At 34.6% G+C, this 26888-nt stretch overlaps 1 protein-coding gene across 7 annotated transcripts in view; it reads right to left on the bottom strand.

Annotated features, from left to right (window-relative positions):
• Nucleotides 1-26888, bottom strand: part of ATRX (ATRX chromatin remodeler) — a 300724-nt gene that overhangs the window by 150608 nt on the left and 123228 nt on the right. For all 7 annotated transcript variants that reach the window (XM_040467879.1, XM_040467878.1, XM_040467882.1 and 4 more), the window contains 4 exons: nt 21712-21784; nt 11020-11153; nt 10150-10326; nt 3916-4009 (listed from right to left, as the gene is read on the bottom strand). In XM_040467879.1, coding sequence (XP_040323813.1) covers nt 3916-4009; nt 10150-10326; nt 11020-11153; nt 21712-21784 — 478 coding nt within the window. The remainder of the gene's footprint in view (nt 1-3915; nt 4010-10149; nt 10327-11019; nt 11154-21711; nt 21785-26888) is intronic.

The raw sequence follows: 26888 nt of genomic DNA, 5'->3' as shown, positions 1-26888 counted from the left end.
GGGGGGTGGGAGGGAGGGGAGGGTGGGTGATGGGTACTGAGGAGGCCACCTTTTGGGATGAGCACTGGGTGTTGTATGGAAACCAATTTGACAATAAATTTCATATATTAAAAAAAAAAAAAAAAAACAGAAGAGACTCATAAATATGGAGAACAAACAGAGGGTTACTGGAGGGGTGGCAGGAGGGGGGATGGGCTAAATGGGTAAGGGGCACTATGGAATCTACTCCTGAAATCATTGTTGCACTATATGCTAATGAATTGGGATATAAATTTTAAAAAATATAAAATAAAACAAGTTAATAAAGAAAAATAAAGCAAAAGAAAGAAAAACTATCCACAAACGTAAGGAAAGAGCCCATATGTCCTTCAATGGATGAATGGATAAAGAAGATGTGGTATGTGTGTACACACACACACACACACACACAGAGTGGATTATTACTCAGCAATCAAAAAGAATGAAATCTTGCCATTTGCAACTACATGGATGGAACTAGAGGGTATTATGCTAAGTGAAATTAGTCAGAGAAAGACAAATATCATATGACTTCACTCATATAAGGACTTTAAGATACAAAACAGATGAACATAAGGGAAGGGAAGCAAAAATAATATAAAATCAAAAAAAAAAATAATATAAAATCAGGGAGGGAGACAAAACAACAGACTCTTAAATATGGAGAACAAACAGAGCTTTACTGGAGGGCTCATGGGAGGGAGGATGGGCATTAAGGGGCATTAAGATTTAGGAATCTACTCCTGAAATCATTGCTGTACTATATGCTAACTAACTTGGATGTAAATTAAAAAAAATTGCTAGAACAAATACATGAATTCAGCAAAGTCATAGGATATAGCATCAACATGCAGAAGTTTGTTTCTTTTCTATACTCTAATAATGAAGCAGCAAAAAAAGAAAAGCAAGGAATCAATCACATTTGCAAGTCCTCAAGAAATAATATGTTACCTAGGAATAAAATTAACTTAAGAGGTAAAATATCTATACTCTGAAAACTATAGCACACTTATGAAAGAAATTGAATAGGACACCAAGAAATGGAAAAACTCCATGCCCATGGATTGGAAGAAAAAATATTGTTAAAATGTCTATACTTCCCAAAGCAGTCTAGATCTTTAATGCAATCCCTATCAAAATACCACCAGCAGTTTTCACTGAGCTAGAAGAAACAATCCTACATTTGTATGGAACCACAAAACACCCCAAATAACCAAAGCAATCCTGAAAAAGAAAAACAAAACTGGAGGCATCATGATTCCAGATTTTACATTGTATTACAAAGCTGTAGCCATCAAGACAGTATGCTACTGGGTCAAAAATAGACACTCAGATCAATGGAACAGAATAGAGAACCCAGAAATGGACCCACAACTATATGGCCGACCCATCTTCAACAATGCAGGAAAGAATATCCAATGGATAATAAATGGTGTTAGGAAAACAGGACAGCAACATACAGAACAATGAAACTTGACAACTTTTTAACACCATTTATAAAAATACATTCAAAATGGATGAAAGACCTAAATGTAAGACAGGAAACCATCTAAATCCTAGAGGAGAACATAGGCAGCAACCTCTCTGACCTGAGGTGGAGCAACTTCTTACTAGACATGTCACTGAAGGCAAGGGAAATGAAAGCAAACATGAACTACTGGGACCTCATCAAGATACAAAGCTTCTACACAACAAAGGAAACAATCAAGAAAACTAAAAGGTAGCCTACAGAATGGGAGAAGATATTTGCAAATGACATATCGGATAAAGGTTAGCATCCAAAATCTATAAAAAACTTATCAAATTCAACACCCAGAAAACAAATAACTGAGTTAATAAATTGACAGAAGACATGAAAAGACCTTTTTCCAAAGAAGACATCCGATGGCTAACAGACACATGAAAAGATGCTCAACATCACTGATCATCATCACACCTATCAGAATGGCTAAAATTAACGACGCAAGAAAGAACGGGTGTTAGCAAGGATGCAGAGAAAAGGGATCTTTCCTGCACTGCTGGTGGGAATGCAAATGGGTTCAGCCACTCTGGAGGACAGTATGAGGTTCCTCAAGAAAGTACATAAAACTACCCTATGACCCAGCAATTGCACTATTAGGTATTTACCCAAAGGATACAAAAATATACATTTGAAGGGGCACATGCACCCTGATGTTTGTAGCAGCATTATCAACAATAACCAAATTATGGAGACAGCCCAAATTTCCACCAACTGATGAATGGATAAAGAAGATGTGTGGTGTGTGTGTGTGTGTGTGTGTGTGTGTGTGTGTGTGTGTGTATATATATATATGTGTTTAATGGAATATTATTCAGCCATCAAAAAGAATGAGATCTGTCCATTTGCAATGTCGTGGATGGAGCTAGAATGTATTATGCTAAGCGAAATAAGAGAAAGACAGATATCATATGATTTCACTCATATGTGGAATTTAATTAAGAAACAAAACAGATGAACATATGGGAAGGAGGTGGGGGGAAGAGAAGTGAGGGAATAAAACCACAGGAGACCCTTAATGAGAAAAAGCAAACTATGGGTTGACAGAGGGAAGTGAGTGGGAGATAGGCTAGATGCATGATAGGTAAGGGACTATGTTGTGATAAGCACTGAGTACTGTATGTAAGTGATGAATCACTAAATTTTACTTCTGAAACCAATACTGTACTGCATGTTAACTAAAATTTAAATTTAAAAAACAAACTTGAAAATAAAATACTTTTATCTCAATAAATAAAATAAAATAAAATAAGTGAATTTTTGTGTTATGTGAATTCTCAGGTTTAAAAATCTCTCAATCTATCCTATTGTTATTTCCCTAATGTACAATATGTTGCTATACTCCAGGAACAACCTGGTAACTGCTAATCTAAAAAGATCTCAAATGTTTTAAAATTTACAGGTATGACACCTATGCAGACGCACATATCACATTCACACAAATACAAATAGGTTGCCCATTTGATAAATTATAAAAGGATAATATTATTCTGAAGGAAATATACTTGATCTTAGACAAAAGGCCAATATGTGATATCCTGGAGGAAATAAAAAATTCTTAGAAAGGTTAGTATTATCTAAAATACTATGCTAAGAAATAGGGGCACCTGGGTGGCTCATTTGGTTAAGCATCCAACTCTTGATTTCAGCTCAGGTCATGATCTCACGGTTTGTGAGATCAAGCTCCGTGTCGGGCTCTGCACTGAGCATGGAGCCTGCTAGGGATTCTCTCTCCTCCTCTACCCTCCCCTACTCACCAGCATGCATGCACTCTCTCTCTCTCAAAATAGGTACATAAACTTTAAAAAAAATACTATGCAGTATTTTAACTAACTAGTCATCTAGGTCAGTAGCTATGCGTACTGAGAGAACAAACACATCTTCATCACTATAATACTAGTATATTACTAAGACCAATAATTAGATTTCAGGGAACATTTCCTATATTCCAAGTGGGCATATTAGAAGCCCAATTAATGCCCATCATAATCAATAAGGTAAGTGCTACTATAATCCCCCATTTTACAGATGAGGAAACTAAAGCACAGAGTAATCATACAAATAACAAATATTAGAGCCAACAGTTAGATTAAGTAGGCTGTCTACAAAGCCTGTAATCTACTACACTGGTACATCCCCCCCCATATAACAACCAAAATTACAGTCAAGTGTGATTCTGCACAAAGTCCTCCCAGTTTAGAACACATATTTCAACCATATATGTTTATATGTACTCTTTTTAAATTAATTTTCACAATTCGTTTCGAATCAAAATATTAAATCTTTTACTTTATTAGTAACATCAACCTTTCTACAAATAACTTGAAGCATGTTTATTCATATACCTAAAATTTTTGAAATAGTGATATAATATTTACCTTGTTCTAGGCCGTTGTTCATCTTCAGATTCACTAACTTCTTCACTAACTCCTGATTCCTGAAAATCAGAATCTTCAGAATCTTCACTGCTCACTTGAAAAAAAAAAATTAAGTTATTAAATACTTCCCGACAGAAATGCAATTCACTTAATTTGTCAATAACTTCACATTAAAACTTAGACCAATGTGTATCTACAGTATGCACATTAATTTATATTTTAGTATGTACATTAATGGATATTACATATCATATAGATTAGACTAGTTAATAATTCAAATAGAAGTTATAAAAACTATTCAAATGTATTCCAACTATGATTATAAAACTATGGTTCTATATTAAAATGTAAGTATTAATTATGTATGAATTTTTAAAATGTGAATTTAACTGTCAATAAAATATATTATTACCAAAGGTGAATAAAAAGAATTCTGGTTATTCAAATCAAGCAAAGTAGGCTGGCCAAAAGGGAGTAAGGACAAACACAGACTCTCTGCCATTTATGACAACTAGAAATTATGAACAGAATATATAAAGAAATGACCTAAGCACTCCGAAAAGGAAACAACAGCAGACAGACTGGGGACTGAAACAAAAACTTGAATAATGATTCCTATAAAATTGAGGTTGGGGTAGTGACTATGGGTGTCATAGGGTTTTTTCCTTCTTTCTTTCCTGATTTCAACAAGAAGGGAGGCTGAATTCCAAAACTATGCAGAGGGCGCCAACAGCAAAACTGGGAGAACCCCATTTCTAGCCACAGCACTGAGAAAAAGGAGCTGAGCCTTGTATATCATGAGAGTAAATGGAAACCCCAATTTTATTTTTCTCTCAAAAATTTTATTTTTCTGTACCAAAATAGCCACTATGACACAGGTATCTAAACTCCAGCAGAATACACATTTTTCTGGCCAGAGGAAACCAGGCAGGGAATACACAAAATGAGTCTCAAATATCTTGTGCTGCCAGAAAATAATCCAATGCTCAAAGAATGATTGGGGTATATTCAAAGAACACTTGATCCAACTTGAAGGAGCTTCTAACAGCCAAAGCTGGAACAATGTGAGCAACAAAATGAACAATTGAATTACAACTAATAGAATAAAATATCTATAAATTCATATTAAGTAATGGGATAAATAAGGGAAAACAGATAGCTCTTCCTTACCATTACTAAATGTGTAAGTAAAGAAAGAAATAGAAAATAACCACTAGATAAACATCACAAAAACTGCTTCAGACAAGACGAATGCTAAAATTAGTGGGCTTTAGTATGATGAGAAACAGGATATTTGAATAGTCTCAAAGTATCTCTCCACAAGACATTAATTAAATATGAACAGAAAAAGATTTTTTTTGCAGTGGAAAAACCCAGCAGACACCAACTTAACCAAGTAATCAGTATTACCAGTATAAGACATATCGTCATCATATAATTTCGGTGTAGGATACTCTGAGAAGGGTTAAATATTACTTCTGTGGTGTTCTTGTCAAAATGTTTAATAACCTCAATTTAACCATAAGAAAACATTAGACAAATACATATGGATTAACAGTCTAGAAAAGAACTGATCAAGGTGCCTGAGTGGCTCAGTCGGTTGAGCGTCCAACTTTGGCTTAGGTCACGATCTCACAGCTCGGGAGTTTGAGCCACGTGTCGGGCTCTGTGCTGACAGCTCAGAGCTTGGAGTCCCCTTCAGATTCTGGGTCTCCCTCTCTCTCTCTCTCTCTCTGCCCCTCTCCCACTCGCTCTTTTGCTCTCTCAAAAATAAATAAAAACATTTTAAAAAATTTTTAAAAAGAAAATAACTGATCAATACTCTTCAAAAGTGTCAAGGTCATGAAAGAAAAGGAGGAGAAACCGTCACAGATTGGAGTCTATTAAGGAGACATCACAACTAAAAGCAATGTGGCATCCTAGTTTGGATTCTGGAATAGAAAAGACATTAGTGAGAAAACTAACGATAACCAAGTAAGATCTTTAGCCCACTTCAAAGGTCAGAAAATATTTTATGTAAAAAGTCTGATGGTAAATATTTGCAGGCTATATGGTCTCTGTTTCAACTACTTATTTCTACTCAACTTTGCCACTCTAATTACACAAAAGCAGTAACTGAGTAAGTATAACCTGGTTCCAAAACACTTTATAAAAATAGGTAGACGGTCAGATTTAGCCTACAGGTATAGTTACCCAACCCCCAGTTTAACCAATAGTATTCTATCAATGTTAATTTCCTGGATTTGGTTATTGTACTATATAGTTAAATTTAAGGTGTGAAATTAGGGAAGCTGGGTAGAAGGAATATAGGAAATCTGTACTATTTTTGCAACATTTCTTTCAACTTTAAATTTTGAAATAAAAAATTTTTTCAAAGATCTATATTGATCTGAAATCAGAATCTATAATCTATCTAAAAAAAGACATAAATACAGTAAAGAATTGATAATGGGGGAAGGTGAATAAGGAGTTATTGTTTAAAGAGTTTCAGTTTGGGATAACAAAAGAGTTGTGGAGTGTTGATGGTTGTACAACAATGTGAATATACTGTCACTGAAATGTACACTTAAAAATGGTTAAAATGGTTAAAATTTTATGTTGTACTTTACCACAATAATAAAAATAAAAAAATAACTGCTAAGCAACTGGGAATATGAAGAACACATGTGTCCATATGCACACATATAAATCCTGTCATTAAGCAAAATTCTAAACCTATTATTAATTTTTCATCACTTTATTTTGAAAATTTTCAAACGTACCAAAACTTTAAAAAAACTGTTGAATGAACATCTACAACCCTTCTCCTAAACTCATTTGTTAAATGTATCATATTTGTTTGCTTTCTCTTTGTATATACACACACAGGTTTTTGCACTGAACCATCTAAATGTAAGTGCAGATATCATGGCACTTTATCCTTAAGCATAAGGATGCTGTCCTATATAAATAGCATTATCACACTTAAAAAAACATCAATTTAATATTATCTAATAATAATAAAGGCAATAATTAAATTTTTTAAATTATCACCAAAATAACTTTTATAATTTTTTTCAAATTTAGGTGAAAACTGAAAGCTCACGTTGCCCTTGATCTACTAAGTCAGCTATTCTCTCTTGATTTCTCCCCATTGCCTAACTTAAATTTCCAGACAATACAGGCACAACAGTTTATAAAACCTGAAAAGTTATGCAACTTTTATTTATTTATTTATTGAGAGAGAGAGACAGAGAGAGAGAGACAGAGACAGAAACACTCAGAGAGATAAGGAGAGAGAGAATCCCAAGCAGGCTCCGCACTGTCAGCGCAGAGCTGATGTGGAGCTCGATCCCACAAACTGTGTATAATCGTGAACCTGAGCCAAAATCAAGAATTGGGATGCTTAACTGACTGAGCCACCCTTTGAAATAAAGCCCCTTTGCAACTTGAAATGTAGTATCAATCAATATTATAATCCATATTAGAAACATAAATGATAAGATTTGTTTACTCCCTCCTACAAAAACAAATGAAAAAATACTTGGTAATAAATTACCCACAGAAGAGGACAGTGGAACAGGTGACAAAAGACTTAGACTTTAATAAAACATTTCAAATGTAACTGTGTCCACTAAAGGGCTCTATCCTGATCTGAGCCTCAGAGGTAAAATCAGTATTTCCCCTTTTGTTGAAGATGCACAGGAATTCGTGTGAAGTTATGTAACCTGCTTAAATTGCTCAGTTGCTTTATAAAATCTGAAAAACGAGCTTGTAGTCATGCTGTAAAAAATTTTTAAAAAAAGCATTCACAAAGTGATGTACTATTATTTATTTAACATGAAAATATCCATGACATATTTAGTGTGTGTGGCGGCGGGGGGGGGGGGGCTTCTCTTCTTCCTCTTTAATGAATAACTGTTCAACAAAGGGCTGTTCAACAGCCCTTTAAATGTTCAGGATTCCAAGATTCTGATATCAACTATTTTGGCACTGTCAACTATTCTGGTAGTATTATACATATACCATGACAACTCCAAAAACCTGGCAGTCATCCCAGACTTTTATCTTTCATATCAATTAATAAGATCTAACAATTCAGTCTATGACTCCTGTCAATTTTCCTCTTCAAAAATTGTACTTGGTATCAACTATAGCAATATCCTCCAGAGACACAAATCTAAGCTCTGAGTATAACAGAATAATAAGCAATTAATCTGATCATATTATATTCTTGGTTAAAATCTTTCAATGGGAACAATGGGTGGTTGTGCTGAGGCTGTGATTCATGAGTACTAGTAATGAATGTCCTGTGCCATACATGTTCATCAAGCTGTCTGCTTATACAGCTTGTATGTTATAAACAGGCAAACTGTATGGTTTGTGAATTATATCTCAAAAGGGCTAAAGTACAAAAATATTACAAATAAAAATATTTTTTAAAATTAAGAAAAAAAAAATTCCCAATGACTCTCCAGCCTCTAGAGTCTATTGTCCTTCTCAGATACTTCCGAAACTGCTTTCCTATTCCTAGTGGCAAAGAGTTAATCTGAGTAAAGTTTTTAAAATTTGCCCCTAAGAAACCAAAAGGTTTCTCTGAACTTTCTGCTAGCTAATTTTTCAATATACATGTGATTATTTAAGAATGTTCTACCCCAATGCTCAAATAAAATGGACACACCAAAGAGGTATGCAATGTTTACTCTACAGCCTCATGTACCCATGAATCAACTGTCAAGTATTCCAGTTTGAGAAACCAAAGCTTACAAGTGTCTCCAACACCTGGTCTCTGTCTTGGCCCAGCCTCATGTCCTGTTGATCCTTTCCCTATTCCCTCCTATAGTTTAGCTATATACCATATTAACTGCTTCCCCTCAACCATGTGTGAACATTTTGCAGAGGCTTCTGAAGTTTTTTCTCTTCTTATATTATAAATCTTCACAACACATCTACCTGGTCCCCAGTTACAACTTGGGTCTGCTGAGTGAAACTTTTCATCTTTGTGAAGTCTCCTCTGGGGATAAATACCATACCCTAAGAAGCTAAGGAAATGTTCCCTTGTGCCACACTATACAATACCTCTGTTGTATAAGACACCCGTCATGGTGCTATAATTTCATATAATATTAATGTCAATAACTCTTACTAAACCACTGACAGTCAAACCTGGCTGCATATCAGAATCATATCAGAGATGTTTTATAAAATATATGGATACTTTGGTTTCACTACCACCAATTATGCTGTAATTGGCTTGAGATGCAGTCCTGTAATATGTATACTTCAAAATCCCCAAAGTAATCCACATGTATAGCCAGGCTGAAAACCACCATACAAGACAATGATTTCCTTACTTATTTTTGTATTCTCAATGTTTATCATGATGTTGGAAACATATAAGCACTCAATGCAGGATTCAGACTTTTAATGTAATGAAAATTTGAGCTGACTATATACAAGCTTTGCATATAATAAATCTACCCAAATTAACTGCATTGTCTATCTTTCCTTAGGAAGCATTATTTCTTCCTGCAGTTACAGACAATCCTGTATTTTTTACATAGCCTTTAAGTATATTTTATTTATTGTCATATGTATCTTTTTAAACTAAGTTGTGTATGACTACTAAAGATTAAAAATAGGGGTGCCTAGGTGGCTCAGTGTGTTAAGCCTCCAACTCTTGAGTTTCAGCTCAGGTCATGATGTCAGTTTGTGGGTTCGAGCCCCACATCAGGCTCTGTGCTGATGCAGGGGTGGTGCGGAGCCTGCTTGGGATTTTCTCTCTCCCTCTCTCTCTCGTGCTATCTCTCTCTCTCTCTCAAAATAAATGAATAAACTTTAAAAAAAAAAAGACTAAAAATATATTCTTTGTGTCATCTCACAATTTTCTGGGTTACCTTCCCACTCTAAATTCTTTATTTCACTCTCATTTAAGAGAATAGTTTTTGCCAGTGTGCTGATATTCACTTAATACAGGTGGTCCAGATAATAGTTAAATTTCATTACTGTAGGAGCCCTGGGTGGCTCAGTCGGTTAAGTATCTGACTTCAGCTCAGGTCACGATCTCACGGTTCATGGGCTCAAGCCCCACATCAGGCTCTCTGCTGTCAGCACAGAGCCCATTTTGGATTCTCCCTCTCTCTCCCTCCCTCTCTCTCTCTCTCTCTCAAAATAAATAAACTTTAAAAAGTTTGATTACTGTAATTAGTTTATAAAATCAGTATATTCCTTACATTCAGAATTAAAATATCTTACCTTTCCTTCTATTTCTGCCTTTGGCTTCTTTGTGCTCTTTAGGCTTCATCTTTTTTTCTTCTCCAGATTCTCCATCACTCACAGTGAGTTTGTGTCTCAAAAGCCTATGTCTGTATCTTGGCTTCTTAGATTCTTCAGATTCTGAATCTGATTCAGAATTGACTTGATGTTTTGCTTCTAAGTGGAGAAAAGAAATCAGTAAAACCTTCAGACATTTTTCCTTTAAAACCTGTTATAAAACTATTTTGATTGTTAAAAATTTTCATGATTTACAAAAAAAATCAGAGCTGTGCACTTACTTACTTTGGTATCACTGGTGATACCAGGCAACCTTATACATTAAACTTGATATATTACTATAATTAAATACTAATTAAATATCACCAATAGACATTCATAGATTTTTTTAAAGGTAAAAAATATTTTGCTTTAAAAATCATCTGTTTAGGGGCGCCTGGGTGGCTCAGTCGGTTGAGCAACCGACTTTGACTCAGGTCATGATCTCAAGGTTTGTGAGTTCAAGCCCCACGTCGGGTTCTGTGCGGACAGCTCAGAGCCTGGAGCCTGCTTCTGATTCTGTGTCTCCCTCTCTCTCTGTCCCTCCCCCACTCATGTTCTGTCTCTGTCTCAGAAATAAACATAAAAAAATTAAAAAATAATAATAATAAAAATCATCTGTTTATTGGCAATAACTGAAAAAACATGCACAACTATTACCAGACACTCAAAAGGAGTAAAGGTAGTAAAGTTTTAAATATGTAATAAACTTCAAATGCATGTATTATGAGATTTCACAGACAGATAGTCTTCAAAGACTGAACTGGTCAAACAATGAAATTATGACATCCTGTACTTCTCTTTGGAGCTCACCCTCATCTCCTGGGTTTCCTTCATTGTGTTTTCCAGTTCTTTTTTTTCCTTCTTCTGGTTCATCATCTGAAGATCCATCCTCATCAGAGGAAAGATTGGCTTTAATTTCTTCTAAAAGCATCTTCTTGGCAATTCTTGAGTAAAAAGACAGTAAAAAACTATATATTTGGTGGTGAAGTGTAACAAATTAAAAAATTTTTCACTATCAAAATAGAAATAAATGTGTAAAAAGATTTTATACTGTAAATAAAAGACTACCAAAGCCATGTTTTAACCTAAGCTACCAACCAACCAAAACTTTTGAAAGATGCTCTTAGCACTGATTTTCTTCCAATTCTAAATACTTCGGCAATATATTTAAAAATCTGAGGGACATTTCTACTATTTTGACCAATTGCCATTTCACGATGCATACTTCCAATCCTGTATTTGCTCTGCAGCCATCATCCAACAACTGCAATATCAGTCTCACAATAATAAATCAACTTTTCCAGACAAATGGCATTCCAAGGCAAAACTCCACGAGAGGATCATTCAGCAAAACATATTCTTAGAAAAATCAATGTGTAATAAACCACTTTCTAATGAAACAGTGCCTGAAACTGGTGGATAATATTTTTGGCACTTAAATTTCAATTTACTTCATAAACTGTTAATGAAATGCAAGCATATACTATACACTAAGTATTGAAGCAATCAGAAATCCCTAATAATATTCAAACTAGGGCAGATAAGAGAAGGGACAGGAGTGCTATTAATTACATACATGGTAAAAGAACACAAATTACCATAAATGAGTTTTCGCTTTCCACGAAAGTAGATAGTACAGTAGCCTCACTCATATCAAAATTTCTCAAGATGCTCCTCAAAGACCAATTTGTTAATGGAAAAATCAACTGCTAAAAGCATGAGAAGATACTACTTTAATACCATCTCATGTTAAAATAAAATATATTCCTAATAAATTTCCATGCTTATGCTAAAGGAAAACATCTGAAAATGTAAGATAAAAGCAATCAAGCAGCTTTTGTATAAGATGAGGTATTTTGCACCTGAAGTGTCTTTTTGATATAAATTCAAAAATCACACTAACAAAGGAATACCTTATAGACGGTTCAAAAGGAAAGTAGCATGATTCTCAGTTTTCCATGGCCTTTTTTTTTATATATGAAATTTATTGTCAAATTGGTTTCCATACAACACCCAGTGCTCATCCCAAAAGGTGCCCTCCTCAATACCCATCACCCACCCTCCCCTCCCTCCCACCCCCCCACCCTCTCACCCCCCATCAACCCTCAGTTTGTTCTCAGTTTTTAAGAGTCTCTTATGCATTGGCTCTCTCCCTCTCTAACCTCTTTTTTTTTCTTCCCCACCCCCATGGACTTCTGTTAAGTTTCTTAGGATCCACATAAGAGCAAACTTTTATGGGAAACATCCACTGTGCAATCAAGATTAACTCTCTAGCTCATCAAAAACTTGCAGCTTGAATCATGGAACTTCTGTTATTTTTGGATCTGAAACCCTTCTTTATATTTCTTAACATACACTCACATTTCAATCAAGAATTCATTCAATGGTAAGAGATGTTAATGCCTTGGTAATTTTATTTCAAAGGTACACTGTTCATTACTATTTTTATTCAAAGAGGTATAGCAAAGGCACCAAAACAGACTGAAGCAAAATAGGTAATCACTTCATAAACACTTATTATCTACCTTTTGGTGCTTCCTTCCCTAAATATACAGATCGGAAATAGACAACACAGAGAGTTACCAAGTGCTAAAGGAAACCACAGATGAGTTTGCTTTTTTGAGGGATTTTGATATGATTTATGTTTCAATAAAGTGAAGATTAGATCACTCCAATTTAAATCCTACTGGAGTTGAGTTATAAAGTGTTGTTCTTACACTTCTACATAAGTGGTTTGCTGACTTGGATTGTACACAATAAACATTTTAAAATGGGGAATAATCTAGGGTTCCCAACTTTTCATTTTGCCAAGAATAAAAATTTAAAGCCAAGTATCATTTGTTTTCATCATGTTATAAAATAAAGACTCTTTCAACACACCCTCCACAAATTAGGAACAGTTTCAGAATGAAGGGTGGTTCTTTAAATTTAATAAAAGCATCTGTCTAGAAAAACTCTCTAATACAAACTACATTTGTTATTTCCCATGGACAAGGAAGTGCTTTCTTGAACCAATTTCAATAAAACCACTCTTTTGCAATGAGTAAAAGTGTATGTGTGTGTTCATGTGTATATGTATAAATATAAAGTGTTGAATAATAGATTACAAATAGAAAAACATAGTTCCACTTGCAGTTACAAGATGTTATATCACCATGTGGGTAGTACAATAATAACCAACAAAAGTACAAGTATTAATTTAGTTACACTAAAGGTTACTTCAATCACTTGATTTCAGTTTGTAATACAAGTTCAAAAAAAGTCTATAATTCTATACTATCTGTAAAAACCTGGTTGTTAATTGTAAGGAACCACAAGTTTTTTTTTTTTTCTTTCAAACTCTAGACTCTTAAGAATACATCTACTAAACGGAAGGTCAAAATATGTAAACCCACCTAATTCATACTTAAGTTCTAGATTGTCATGAAAAAACTGAGAAATATGATACACATAAGATAATAAAATACAATTCTATATCAACTATGAAATCATATAATAAATCATGGAAAATTAAATGAGATCCATACACTGAAAAATTACATGATTTTTAAATGAACAACCTTCATTAAGAACATAATATATAGAACAATCACTATCACTCTAGAAGCAGAAAAAAATTACAAAATTCAGAGAATGGTGATTTTTCTCCAAACTGAAAGTTACATACAGAATGATGGAGATTCCCTTAGCTTTACCTCCCTGAGATAGTTTAGTTTAGATTTACCCTCTAACACCTTTTGACCAATGAAAAACCTAATGTAAAGCCCTAAAAAGAATAAAGTTAAATTATTTGCCTGACTGATGGCTCAAGTCCAATATGTCAAAGACTCACTGCATCATAAACCTTGCCTATCATGTAACCTACACCTCAAAGTTAGAAATTTATTTGAAGGACCTAAGGGTTGAGGCTGACCTTCAACCTGAGTAGTCAGCAAACATGTTGAGATGAAAGGTGTCCCATCTATAAAGCCTGCTGTGAGATGCTTTAAGGGAAACTCCACTACCTTAACTCTTGAGTCACGGGCCACAGAGACTTCAAGGACATCATCACTTGAGAACCAGCTGAGGCTGGCAAAACATCATTTTGGAGGCCTTGGCTGGACCCATGCTGGTATGCATGTGATGGATGTATAATCATGATCCCTAGTTGATTTCTGTTTGCTCTGAAGTTTCCTTTCTTGAGGCTTTCCAGGAGGTTTCTGAGAAAATCATCCAGGCAACAAGGTACTGCCCCCCTGGAATCTCAATGCTCAATATTACATCTTGGGGCAGGTGTAGCATCCAAAGCAGTCACGACTCTATCAGAAGCGTTAGAGGCACAGGCTGTGCCACTCTGTGGCAGAAAACCTGCGCAGGGCTGGAAGTAATGGAGCCACTCCTCCATTTTCCTGAAAGGGAGGGAAGGGAGAAGGGGAGAAAGCAAAACAATATGGGAGGAAGGGTAAAAACCCACAAACAATGATCGGAACTGGTGCATGAGAGAATAGAACCCCATAACCCAAACAAGCTAAGTCTTCTAAATCACATAATACCAAGATAATGTCTTCTTACCCCTTACACCTTCATCTACTACAAGAAAGCAAAAATAAAATAAGGAATAAGCCCAACAATGCAAAGACGAACAAACAAGCAAAAAAAAAAAAAGAGAGAGAGAGAGAGAGAGAGAGAGAGAGAGAAAGCCAAGAAAAGCCTTTAGTTATTCTGATCTGATCTAGAAAAGAGATGCATAATGTTTCTTGTTTAAGTGCTCAAACAGGGAACAAGTAAACTACCTCTTTCTGTTGGTGAATCACTAATTCAAAACATTAAATTTCTGAAATAGAAGCAATCGAGAGAGTGATCTCTTGTACCATGGAGGTTTTAGGCAAATAGCTATTACAAAAGCAACACAAAATGTGAGAGCTAGAAAAAGGGACTTTAGAGTCCAATTCTGTCACTTTACAAAGGAGGAAACAGGCTTAGAAAGGGAAAAAGATGAAGCCATAGAAACAAAGCTAGTTAGTGGCAAAGCCAGAAGTAGCACCTAAGATCCTGAATCCCAATATTCTCTAATTTTAGTATGCCAGTGCTATCTATATTCTCTACTCATTCACTACTGCTATGTTTATTAGTACTTCATGAATACACTATAGTCAGTCACATTGTTAAAGATATCTGTATTTCACTGATTTCCAAATATGTTTTTTGAAATGAAAGAATTCAAGCTTCGATTTTTAAAGATTAAATAAAAAAGATTTCTAAACATCTTTAGTCCAGTATGCTCCATTTCTGAAATGCACTTGACAGGCCATCTCAGACACATCCCTATAATCTATTCTTTTATCTTTTAAGAGGTTCTGAAAACAGGTTTGAAGAAAAGTGCTAAATAAAAAATGCTATTTTAGAAGGCCAAAACAGTATGGTGCATCCATACACAAAGATGACAAAATTAAAAAAAAAAAAAAACTGTTTACCTTTGTGCACAATATCACAATAGAATAATTAGTTAAAACAGAATTCTGAGGCAGATTACAGGTTTAAATGTATACTCTTTAGAGATGCAAAACAAGTATCTAAGTATATGTAGTGTTAAAATACCATACCATATTCAAAATGTTGATACATAATTCAAATGGCTACAGCCAAAAAACATTGAAAACTTTTTGTGACAACAAGGTGGGGAAAACATATTCTTCTAATAAAGTGTGAGGCATTAACAAATGTTATATACTTCAGGGTTAAGAATAAAAACTAGGGGCACCCGGGTGGCTCACTGAGTTAAGCATCCGACTTCAGCTCAGGTCATGATCTCACAATTTGTGGGTTAGAGCCCCGCGTCGGGATCTGTGCTGACAGATCAGAGCCTGGAGCCTGCTTCAGATTCTGTGTCTCCTTCTCTCTCTGCCCCTCCCTCACTCATGCTCTCTCTGTCTGTCAAAACTAAACATTAAAAAATATAAAAAAAGGGGCACCTGGGTGGCTCAGTCACTTGAGCGTCTGACTTCAGCTCAAGTCATGATCTCACAGTTGGTCGGTTCGAGCCCGCATCAGGCTCTACACTGACAGCTCAGAGCCTGGAGTCTGCTTCAGATTCTGTGACTCCCTCTATCTCTGCCCCTCCCCCACTTGCACTCTGTCTCTGTCTCTTGAAAATAGATAAATGTCAAAAAAAAATTCTAATGTAAAAAAAAAAAAGCCAGAATATTTTATAGAATATGGAATTCCTCATTTTCAAAATCTGTATTAGTATTTTTTAAGTGTTTAGTTCAAAATTAGTACCTTGCTAGGAACCGTTCTATAAAATATGACTAAAGTATAATGATCTGTACCCCAAAATGGTGGAATTTATGAAATAATGATGATGTCACTAAATAATCAAAAAGCTAAACAGTTTGAAACACTTTTTAGTCATATGTTTACGATGTTTGCAGTTAATGAAAAACAGCACTGTTTTCTTTTTAGTGAGAGTACCAGAAAAATTAGTATCAAATAATTTTTTTAAAACTTACAAACAAAAAAATAAAAGCTGTATGAAATTAAAAATGCACAGTATATTAACAATTTATGCTATGAAGTTTGCTATACTGTTTGAATAAACTCAAATTACAAAATGTACATTCCCTGATTTTATGTAAAATTTAAGGCAGTTATGGAGGAAATTTTAACAAGAAAAATTTATTAACATAAAAAAATATAGAAAATTTGTTCATATTAAAGAACCAGTTTAATATTTTCTTATACTTGAAAGGCAAAAACAGATCTTATTCATCTCAATTCATCCCAAACTTCAAAGTTAAAGACAAAGGAGACATATATTAAGTCAGAAAAATGGATCATTTTTGCTAACACTAGAAAATACAGACCCTCTTTTTGGGGAGGGTCTATTTTCTATGCTCTAAAAGTCCCAATATCACCAAAGAACAAAGAGCAGGAAAGAAAGGAGGGCTGAATATAATGTTTAAATCTTAAGCAGAGATCACTACTACTGACCATATTTCTTTTCTTGCTGAAAATTCTAGCATTTTTTTTTTTCAACGTTTATTTATTTTTGGGACAGAGAGAGACAGAGCATGAATGGGGGAGGGGCAGAGAGAGAGGGAGACACAGGATCGGAAACAGGCTCCAGGCTCTGAGCCATCAGCCCAGAGCCCGACGCGGGGCTCGAACTCACAGACCGTGAGATCGTGACCTGCCTGAAGTCGGACGCTTAACCGACTGCGCCACCCAGGCGCCCCGGAAAATTCTAGCATTTAAAAAGGAGATCTTATGGCAACTGCAACCAGTTTGGTTAACTACAAATAGATCCTATCTACTGACTAGGCACCTATATATACTTAAATGACTTACAATACTTACCTGCACTATAAAATAAAATAAATTTTAAAAGTTACCTTGAAGCTACCAGGCATTTAAAACCCTTACTCAAACATAAAATTAAGTGAAATGCTTCATTCAAAATGCTACCTTTGTTTTTTAACACAATAAAGGATAACCAAAGCAATTTTGGTAACAGGACCACCATGAAAAAAAAAACATTTCACAGAGAAACAATTCTTCCAGATTTAGCAAATTCATATAAAGAATAAAAAGATTCTTCCAGATTTAGCAAATTCGTATAAAGAATAAAGACGTGTAGAAGATAAACATTCTGAAAAGTGTTTAAAATGGAATCCAAATGAAGTCTTTTGTTAAGGAACTTGAGATATACTCAACCTTTTAAACATTGCTGAAATCAGGTAAACAATCATTAAATATCTTCATTAGCATGAACAAACAACATCCAGGAACGATTAATTACTTCTGAAAATATGCTGAATTAATAGTACAGAAACTTCATCAACAGAATATCCACACCAAGCTAGTAGGGAAAAAACAATCATTTGTATATTTTCCAGTTGAAAAGCAAGGTATTACCAAATAACAAAATAATTGGAAAATTTTAAGGCAATAGTGTAGTCCCACTATAATTAAGTAGAACTTCTATTAACAATGGACAATTCCTTTAAGCAATCTCCATGTCAAATTTTGCTTCTATGTAGTAAGTATTTAGCCCCACTGAGAAAGAAATTATGAGAAAAACTGGAATATTATTAGATCCAATTAAGCATTCTTCAATTATAAGGTAAATATTTGTATGTGTGTGCCAGGGAAGGGTATCCACATAAAATCTCAGTTTTTAGTCAAAATTGGAATAAAGAAAGAATGCTTATTTAGAAAACAATCTCCAAATAAAGAATATTCTGAAAATAATTCCTTTTTGGAGAGAATAGAGTCTTCACTGATTGTGTAGTATGCAACCTCTAAAGACAAGCCTAGTTTAATGATCCTCAACACAAACACTGTTAAACTTGAACAAACTACCATCTTGCCTCTTGAGACTAATTCACAGTGCAGGTATACGAATATAGGACACTAGAAAATATTTGGTCAAAATACACCTATTAAGGAATCGCAACACATTTTCAATGCCAACTAACTATAGAAATGCAACAGTAATCAAATTACATGAATAAGTGTTGTTTAAATGAAAGAACCAATTTAAAACACAACAGGTATTTGAAAGACAACATTAACATAATGGCATATTCAAATAATTGACTTTTAAAATTACATGTATAATTTAAATAACCTAACAAACTGTTTTGTATTCTTCTCCCTTTCAAAAAGTATGTAAAGTCTAAGCTGTAAAATTCTAAGTAAATTATCAATTATACAAAATTCAACACATAAAGTTACTCTATTTATTTTTCTAAAAAGTTCAACCAAAGAAAGTTAAACTGTCAATCAACCTATAATACTTTGTCATTGTTTATTAAATAAATACTATTAAACAGAAATTAATTTACACGTTAGACCACTCTATCTCACAGTAGCATGCATTTACTTTCAAATATGAATGATGCCACAGAAGAGTATGCTAAAATAACAAATTTACATATTCATACCTAATAAAATATTCAGTACATGGCTAAGTTTTTTAAATGACCTCATAAGCTATCATAGCTTTAAAACAGAAAAGACACAGATAAGAGTGAAATGTACTTTCACATAAATATATATAAGTACATATATATATATATTCATATGTAAGTATATGTTTAGGGAATTATAAAGTATTTACTTCCTCAATTTCAGAAATATCAAAACTTTGCTGGCTACAAACTACCTTCCATATCTTGATTTTAACAAAATCTTTCAACTTTCATGAAAAGATACATAATTAAAATTAAATGCTTGAACAAGAAAAAGTTTTAAAGAAATTTATTGCATCCAAACAGTTAAGCCATGGCATTAATACACTATTTACCTCTCCATAAATGTCAACACTGAAAATGTATTAACAACATTGCTAAAAAGTCAAAGCATATGAAATGTATACAAAATTTATACACAATTACACAATTGTGTACAAATTTACACAAAATTACAACATGCTGCGTACTAAAATGCATCCTACTCAAAAATGTGAAACTGGTAAAAAATAATTCCAAGAATTAATTGTGATCTGCAAACAAATTTTTAAAATTTGCTTAGTGCATATTCAAATATGCTCAAATACATCATCTATGCTAAAATAGTTCCATATGGTATTTGTATCCCCACCATGGGTATTAGATACCTCTTTGGTATGTTCAATATGAAATAAGTTATTAATGGTGTATTTTACAAAGGCACGTTAAAGTAAGTATAAAGAAAAACATGTTCAAGATAAAATCCAATTCTTCTCAAAAGTACTCGACAGGGTTGTATTTTTTAATCACAAATACAAGATGGAATTAACTATACCTTCCAATATAATACTTGCCAGTTACAGAGATATAATCAAACAACTTAAAAGATGAAAATATTTATATTTTGACAGATTCTAACACAAATATAAAATTATCATACATTAATGACACTCTCATCTGGTGGCTAAATATGAGATTAAGGTTCATCACTCATAGTTAAATTAGAATATAGCATGTTTTAAATATTATTAGCCTTTCAATAATACTGGAGTCCTTGTGGTTTACAGGAAAACAAATTAGTAGTATAAATAAATAGAGGAACCAAAGCATTTTAAAAGACAAGTTTTTAAATGCTTCCATAATCTATGATCATGTACTATAAAACTTGCTGAGGAATAACATGTAGGCCTTTACCATTCCATTCTCGACCCCACCCCATCTCATAAAATAACTGGGTATGTATATATTTAATTTTTATATACTAGGTAAGCAGCAACTGAATCATTGTGTCCATGATTAATCTCTCTTTAAAAGTACAAAATAAAATTGTTCATTTCCCATAAGAAAAACATTCTAATGGGAGAGTGCTGATCTCGGAAACAGAAAACCCTATCAGCAACAACAAAATACAGAAAACAGAGCTAGAATAACAGCTAGCCCCACAGCATTTACTAACTCAAAGTTAATTTCTTACAAAATTATGACACAAAAATTACATGTATATTTTCAAATTTTCTTAATATCATAACTTACTATTAGGAATAAATGGATGGTTAATATAGTGTTCTTTAGTAAAACCATCAAATCTATCATTGATATTTGGTGCCAGAATTAATCACAGAAAATTTCATCCCATCTTTTCATTTTAGAAATCAGAATATTTTGGCAGAGTAGTTACGTCACTTGCGCATAATCACACATACAGTTGTTAGAGAAGTTAGAACTAGAAATCAGATATTCTTATCCCCATTATTCCCAAATTCCACCCACTACACCACACTAAGTTGTCGAAGTTTTACGTAGGATACACTATATTCCAGGAAGGGTTTAAAAGACAGGTAAAAAATTTAGGGTTATATTCTTTGATACATTCATTTTCATTATTCTTCATTGTTAGGATATGGGTATGTCTTTGTATTTTTTTCTACTCCTACCATCCCTTAGATTAAGTGAATATGTACAGGCTACACTGTTTACTTTTAAATCAGCTGTTTAAGTTTTATTAAAGTTAACCATCATACTATCTATTTTATGAGAAAAATAGTTAAAATCCAAATCACTCTGGACACTTTGTATACTGATACTTATTTTGAAAACAATTTCTTAATCTTACATATCTGAGCAATCTCCTGTCTTTCACTTTGAATTGGTCTTAATAAATAGGACCACCATATTAGATGGCAACTAAAAACAAAAATCAAATACTGAGGAGATGTCTGTTGTTACCAATTTATTGAAATGATTTACTTTCATCAATAAAATAATTTGCTGAAATTAAAATATTCTCAAAGAATTATCACAGTTTACATGGGAACATAAAATTGACAGTGCTGTTTTTATAACACACCCTATGCTAGGTGTGTTAATATTCGTATTTACTTTCTCTTAAGGTTTATGAGTTTTAGCCCATTTTCTGGCCTTTCTTTCAAACTTGCAGGAAGACTGTGAACGAGTCTTTCTAAGGCAGGCACTCCTGGTTTTTACAACCGGCTTGCGGTTCCGTTGCTGCTGTTTGTGCCCACGCCTAGGGTGTGTTATAATCTTTTTTAAGTCCTTACAGATGGAATCATACCTATTCTCAGGATCATTGTCGTCATCATCATCATCCACCGTGACAGGCACTGATTTAGATAAGGCTTCATCTCCTTGAGGGGAAAAAAGTGTACTTAAAATTAGGTTTGAATTATCTATATAAATAAAACCATGTAAAATAAAACTGAAAGCTAAAAAGTTTAAAACAACTAGTGGATTCTAAACTGTACTCTGAATCCAAAACATGAGTAAAAAAAATTTATACAAAAAACACAATGGGGAATTTATGAAGTGCCAGCAGTAACACAATAGTTGTATCTTATATATTTCAAAGTTCCTTCCCAGAATACAAGTTTTTTTTCAATATATGAAGTTTATTGTCAAATTGGTTTCCATACAACACCCAGTGCTCATCCCAAAAGGTGCCCTCCTCAATACCCATCACCCACCCTCCCCTCCCTCCCACCCCCCATCAACCCTCAGTTTGTTCTCAGTTTTTAACAGTCTCTTATGCTTTGGCTCCCTTCCACTCTAACCTTTTGTTTTTTTCCTTCCCCTCCCCCATGGGTTTCTGTTAAGTTTCTCAGCATCCACATAAGAGTGAAAACATATGGTATCTGTCTTTCTCTGTATGACTTATTTCACTTAGCATCACACTCTCCAGTTCCATCCATGTTGCTACAAAGGGCCATATTTCATTCTTTCTCATAGCCACGTAGTATTTCATAGTGTATATAAACCACAATTTCTTTATACATTCATCAGTTGATGGACATTTAGGCTCTTTCCATAATTTGGCCATTGTTGAGAGTGCTGCTATAAACATTGGGGTACAAGTGCCCCTAGGCATCAGTACTCCTGTATCCCTTGGGTAAATTCCTAGCAGTGCTACTGCTGGGTCATAGGGTAGGTCTATCTTCAATTTTTTGAGGAACCTCCACACTGTTTTCCAGAGTGGCTGCACCAATTTGCATTCCCACCAACAGTGCAAGAGGGTTCCCATTTCTCCACATCCTCGCCAGCATCTATAGTCTCCTGATTTGTTCATTGTGGCCACTCTGACTGGCGTGAGGTGATATCTGAGTGTGGTTTTGATTTGTATTTCCCTGATGAGGAGTGATGTTGAGCATCTTTTCATGTGCCTGTTGGCCATCTGGATGTCTTCTTTAGAGAAGTGTCTATTCATGTTTTCTGCCCATTTCTTCACTGGATTATTTGGTTTTCGGGGTGGAATCTGTATTGTATTCATGAGTAGAATTGCCAAGAGATATATTCAAGTACAGTAAAACTGATTCCTTATAAAAAGCTACACCGCTGGGGCACCTGGGTGGCTCAGTCGGTTAAGCGTCCAACTTCAGCTCAGGTCATGATCTCACGGTCCATGAGTTCGAGCCCCACGTCGGGCTCTGTGCTGTCAGTTCAGAGCCTGGAGCCTGCTTCAGATTCTGTGTCTCCCTCTCTCTCTGCCCCTCCCCCACTCACGCTCTGTCTCTATCAAAAAATGAAAAAACGTTAAAAAATTTTTTTTAAAAAGTTACACTGCTATCCTTTGACTAAAAATCTAAAGTGGGGGCGCCTGGGTGGCGCAGTCGGTTAAGCGTCTGACTTCAGCCAGGTCACGATCTCGCGGTCCGTGAGTTCGAGCCCCGCGTCGGGCTCTGGGCTGATGGCTCAGAGCCTGGAGCCTGTTTCCGATTCTGTGTCTCCCTCTCTCTCTGCCCCTCCCCCGTTCATGCTCTGTCTCTCTCTGTCCCAAAAATAAATAAAAAACGTTGAAAAAAAAAAAAATCTAAAGTGGCTGGAGCACCTGAGTGTTTCGGTGAGTTTAGCATTGCACCCCTGATTTTGGCTCAGGTCATGATCTCACAGTTCCTGAGATCAAGCCCTGCATCACGCTCTGTGCTGAACGTGGACCCTGCTTAAGATTCTCTCCCTCCCCCTCTCTCTGCCCCTCCCCTGCTTGCGCTGCCTCTGAAAATAAATAAACCTAAAAAAAATTAATCTAAAGAGGATAAGATGAAGGGGTACCTGGGTGGTTCAGTGGGTTAAGAATCCAACTCTTGATTTCAGTTCAGGTCATGATCTCATGGTTGGGAGATAGAGCCCTGCACTGGGCTCTGCACAGAAGCATGAAGCTTGCTTGGAATTCTTTCTCTTTCTCTCTCTCTCCCCTCCCTCCCTTTCTCCCCCCTCCCTCCCCCTCTTCACTCACTCTCTCTCAATAATATTTTTTAAAAAATAAAAATGTAAAAAAAATGGTTAAGATTTGTGCATTTCACTGTATGTAAATTTCACCTCAAAAACACACTTCTATATTAAGCTGTCATTAATACTATTTATGGTGAAGTAATTAGGGAGAAGTATGCTGATGATTACCATTTACTTTGAAATGCATCAAGGATTTCAAGGGCATTCATTACATTGAGTGAAAAAAGTCAATCTCTAAAGGTTTCACACCTCATGATTCTACCTCAAAAATGACAAAATTAAAGATGAAAATAGAATTAACAGTTGCCAGGGGTTAAGAATACAGTTAAGCAAGTGGGTGTCTGGGTGGCTCAGTCCGCTGAGCTTCCAACTTCAGCTCAGGACATGCTCTCACAGTTCAGGAGTTTGAGCCCTGCATCCGGCTCTGTGCTGACAGCTCAGAGCCTGGATCCTGCTTCAGATTCTGTGTCTCCCTCTCTCTCTGCCCCTCTCCCTCTCATGCTCTGCCTCTCTCTGTCTCAGAAATAAACAAACATTAAAAAATTTTTTTTTTATTTTTAAAAAAAGAATATGGTTAAGCAAGGTGATGTGCATAAGTGGTAGCAAAAGGGAACCTTGTGGCAATGAACAGTTCAGTATCTTGACTATGGTAATGGTTATACAAAACTACACAAGTGATAACAATTGCAGAGAACTGTACTTACATATACATAAACACACAAACAAATCAGTGCATGAAAAACTGGTTAAACCGCAATAAATCTTCAGTTTTCTGATTTTGACATTGTACTACAGTTAAATAAGATGTCACCGCTGGGGAAAACTGAATGGAGGGTATCATTCAAGACCTCCGTGTCCATTTTTTTTTTTTTTTGCAATTTCCTGTGAATTTATAATTCATTCAAAATGAACAGTTAAAAAGACAAAAAATTAGGTATATTGATGGATAAATATAAGGATATATAAATAAATATGTGATAATATGAACATAGTACAATGTTAATGACAGAAGCTTTTCTGTATATTTAAATTTGCTTCATAATAAAAGATAGGGACAAAATGTTACAGAAAAAAAATCCATAAAGAACACAGACAACTATAGGTTCATGATAGAAATATGCTAAACAGAGAAAGGCAAAAATAAATCTTAGAATACCCTAGCAAACTCATAATCAATACCTCAAACAGACCACTCTTCAAATGAAATATTACTAGTAATATTACTGTTGTTCCTCTACTACACCTTTCAAAATTTGACATATCCTTCAAAGTTGAGTTCAAATTTTACCTGTTCAAAGTCTTTCTCTAATATTTAGATTAAATGGCCCAACTGCTATTTATCACACAGCCCCATTTTAGTTTTATATGTTTCTTGTGGTATTTTTTAAAATAATGATTTATCTATGTCTATCTAATTCATTGGACTGCAATCTCCTAGGACCATGTTCTTCATTTTGGTTGCTCATGCCCCTGCCATTCTTTAGCCCCAATTTTTCTAGTAAACTATTACACCTCATTATAGGATACCCACATATGGCTGAATAAACTGGAATCATGTAAATATACAGGAGCAGGAGAGGCATTTTAAGAGTTCAAAAATATTGTTCCCTTAATTAAGTTGGACATATTAGGAAACTACGCCATGTTTATATACGCATAAACAAATTATAAAGGAATGTCACTTATCATTGGCTCACAACCAAACTTATCTTGAAAAACAGTACTTTTTATAGTGCTTATTTTCAATGCCCTTCATAATCTTTTCTGCTTAAGATTTTTACAAAGTCCAATTTCTAGATGTATTAATTTCCAAGCAAAATTATCTTCTTCATCTAAAGTAATCAGTTCCAAGAAATATCCAGGGTAAAGAAAATCCAAACAAGGCTTATTCCACCAAATAGCTGAGAGAGACTGGCATCTCCTGAAGAGCTCAATTCTCAAGGCTTCTATGGATATGTACTAGCACACTAGTACTTGAAAACAAAGTTACACGGAACACAATGATCACAATGGAACAAAATGATCTATACAAGTGCTCAGGTAAGGAATTATGGGGGTATGCACCCTATGAATATTTGCCATACATTGCCATCTCTTCTTAAGATCAAATGAATACATATTACTTACATATGTGTTAGTTTTAAACATGAGAGATATATCATAAAACTCTCTTATAAGTGTCAGATCAAGTTAGATTTGGGGAGATGAAAATTAGCAATTGAAATCAAACATGCTGATTTCACTGGGAAGCTGATTAATCATGGAAACCAATTTTCTAAATTTTAAGATTAACTCAATAGTCTACAATTAGCCAATTAGAATATCCCATGTAACTACTCACAATTTATTATTCTTATACTCTAATCCTTAATAAGAGTTTTCCCAATTAACCTGATAAAACATTGATATGACATGAAAGTAACTATTAGATTGTAATATGAATACAAACTATCTTAAACTACCATATAGTTGACCCTTGAACAACACAGGTTTAAACTGCACAGGTCCACTTATAACTGCATTTTTTACAGGATAGTACTATAATTATATTTTCGATTAACATTTCCTTTTATCTAGTTTACTGTAAGAATATAGTATATACAACATAGAAAATATGTGTTAATCAACTATTGGTGTTTTTGGTAAGGCTTCCAGTCAACATTAGGCTATTAGAGGAATTAGTTTTTAAGGAAATTATTTTTTCCTAAACTAAAAAATTAGTTTTTGAGGAATCAAAAGTTACACATGGATTTCTGACTGAAAAGGGGGTCAAGGGGGTCAGCATCGGTAACCCTTACATTTTTCAAGGGTCAACCATAATTTTAAAATCAAAAAGCTCTCAATGTAAGTTTTGTAAATTGTTGCCTAAGTTCGTCTGGCAGCAAAACTTGATCTAAACTGTTCAGTCCTTTAACTATGAATGTTCAATGGTTTCACTCTTATGTGGATCCTGAGAAACTTAACAGGAACCCATGGGGGAGGGGAAGGGAAAAAAAAAAAAAAAAAAAA

Source organism: Herpailurus yagouaroundi, unplaced genomic scaffold (assembly GCF_014898765.1).
Source record: "Herpailurus yagouaroundi ecotype Mexico unplaced genomic scaffold, PumYag 67623, whole genome shotgun sequence".
Taxonomy (NCBI): Eukaryota; Metazoa; Chordata; class Mammalia; order Carnivora; family Felidae; genus Herpailurus; species Herpailurus yagouaroundi.
Note: the sequence above shows the minus strand (reverse complement) of the source record. Positions and strands in the feature narration are given on the sequence as shown.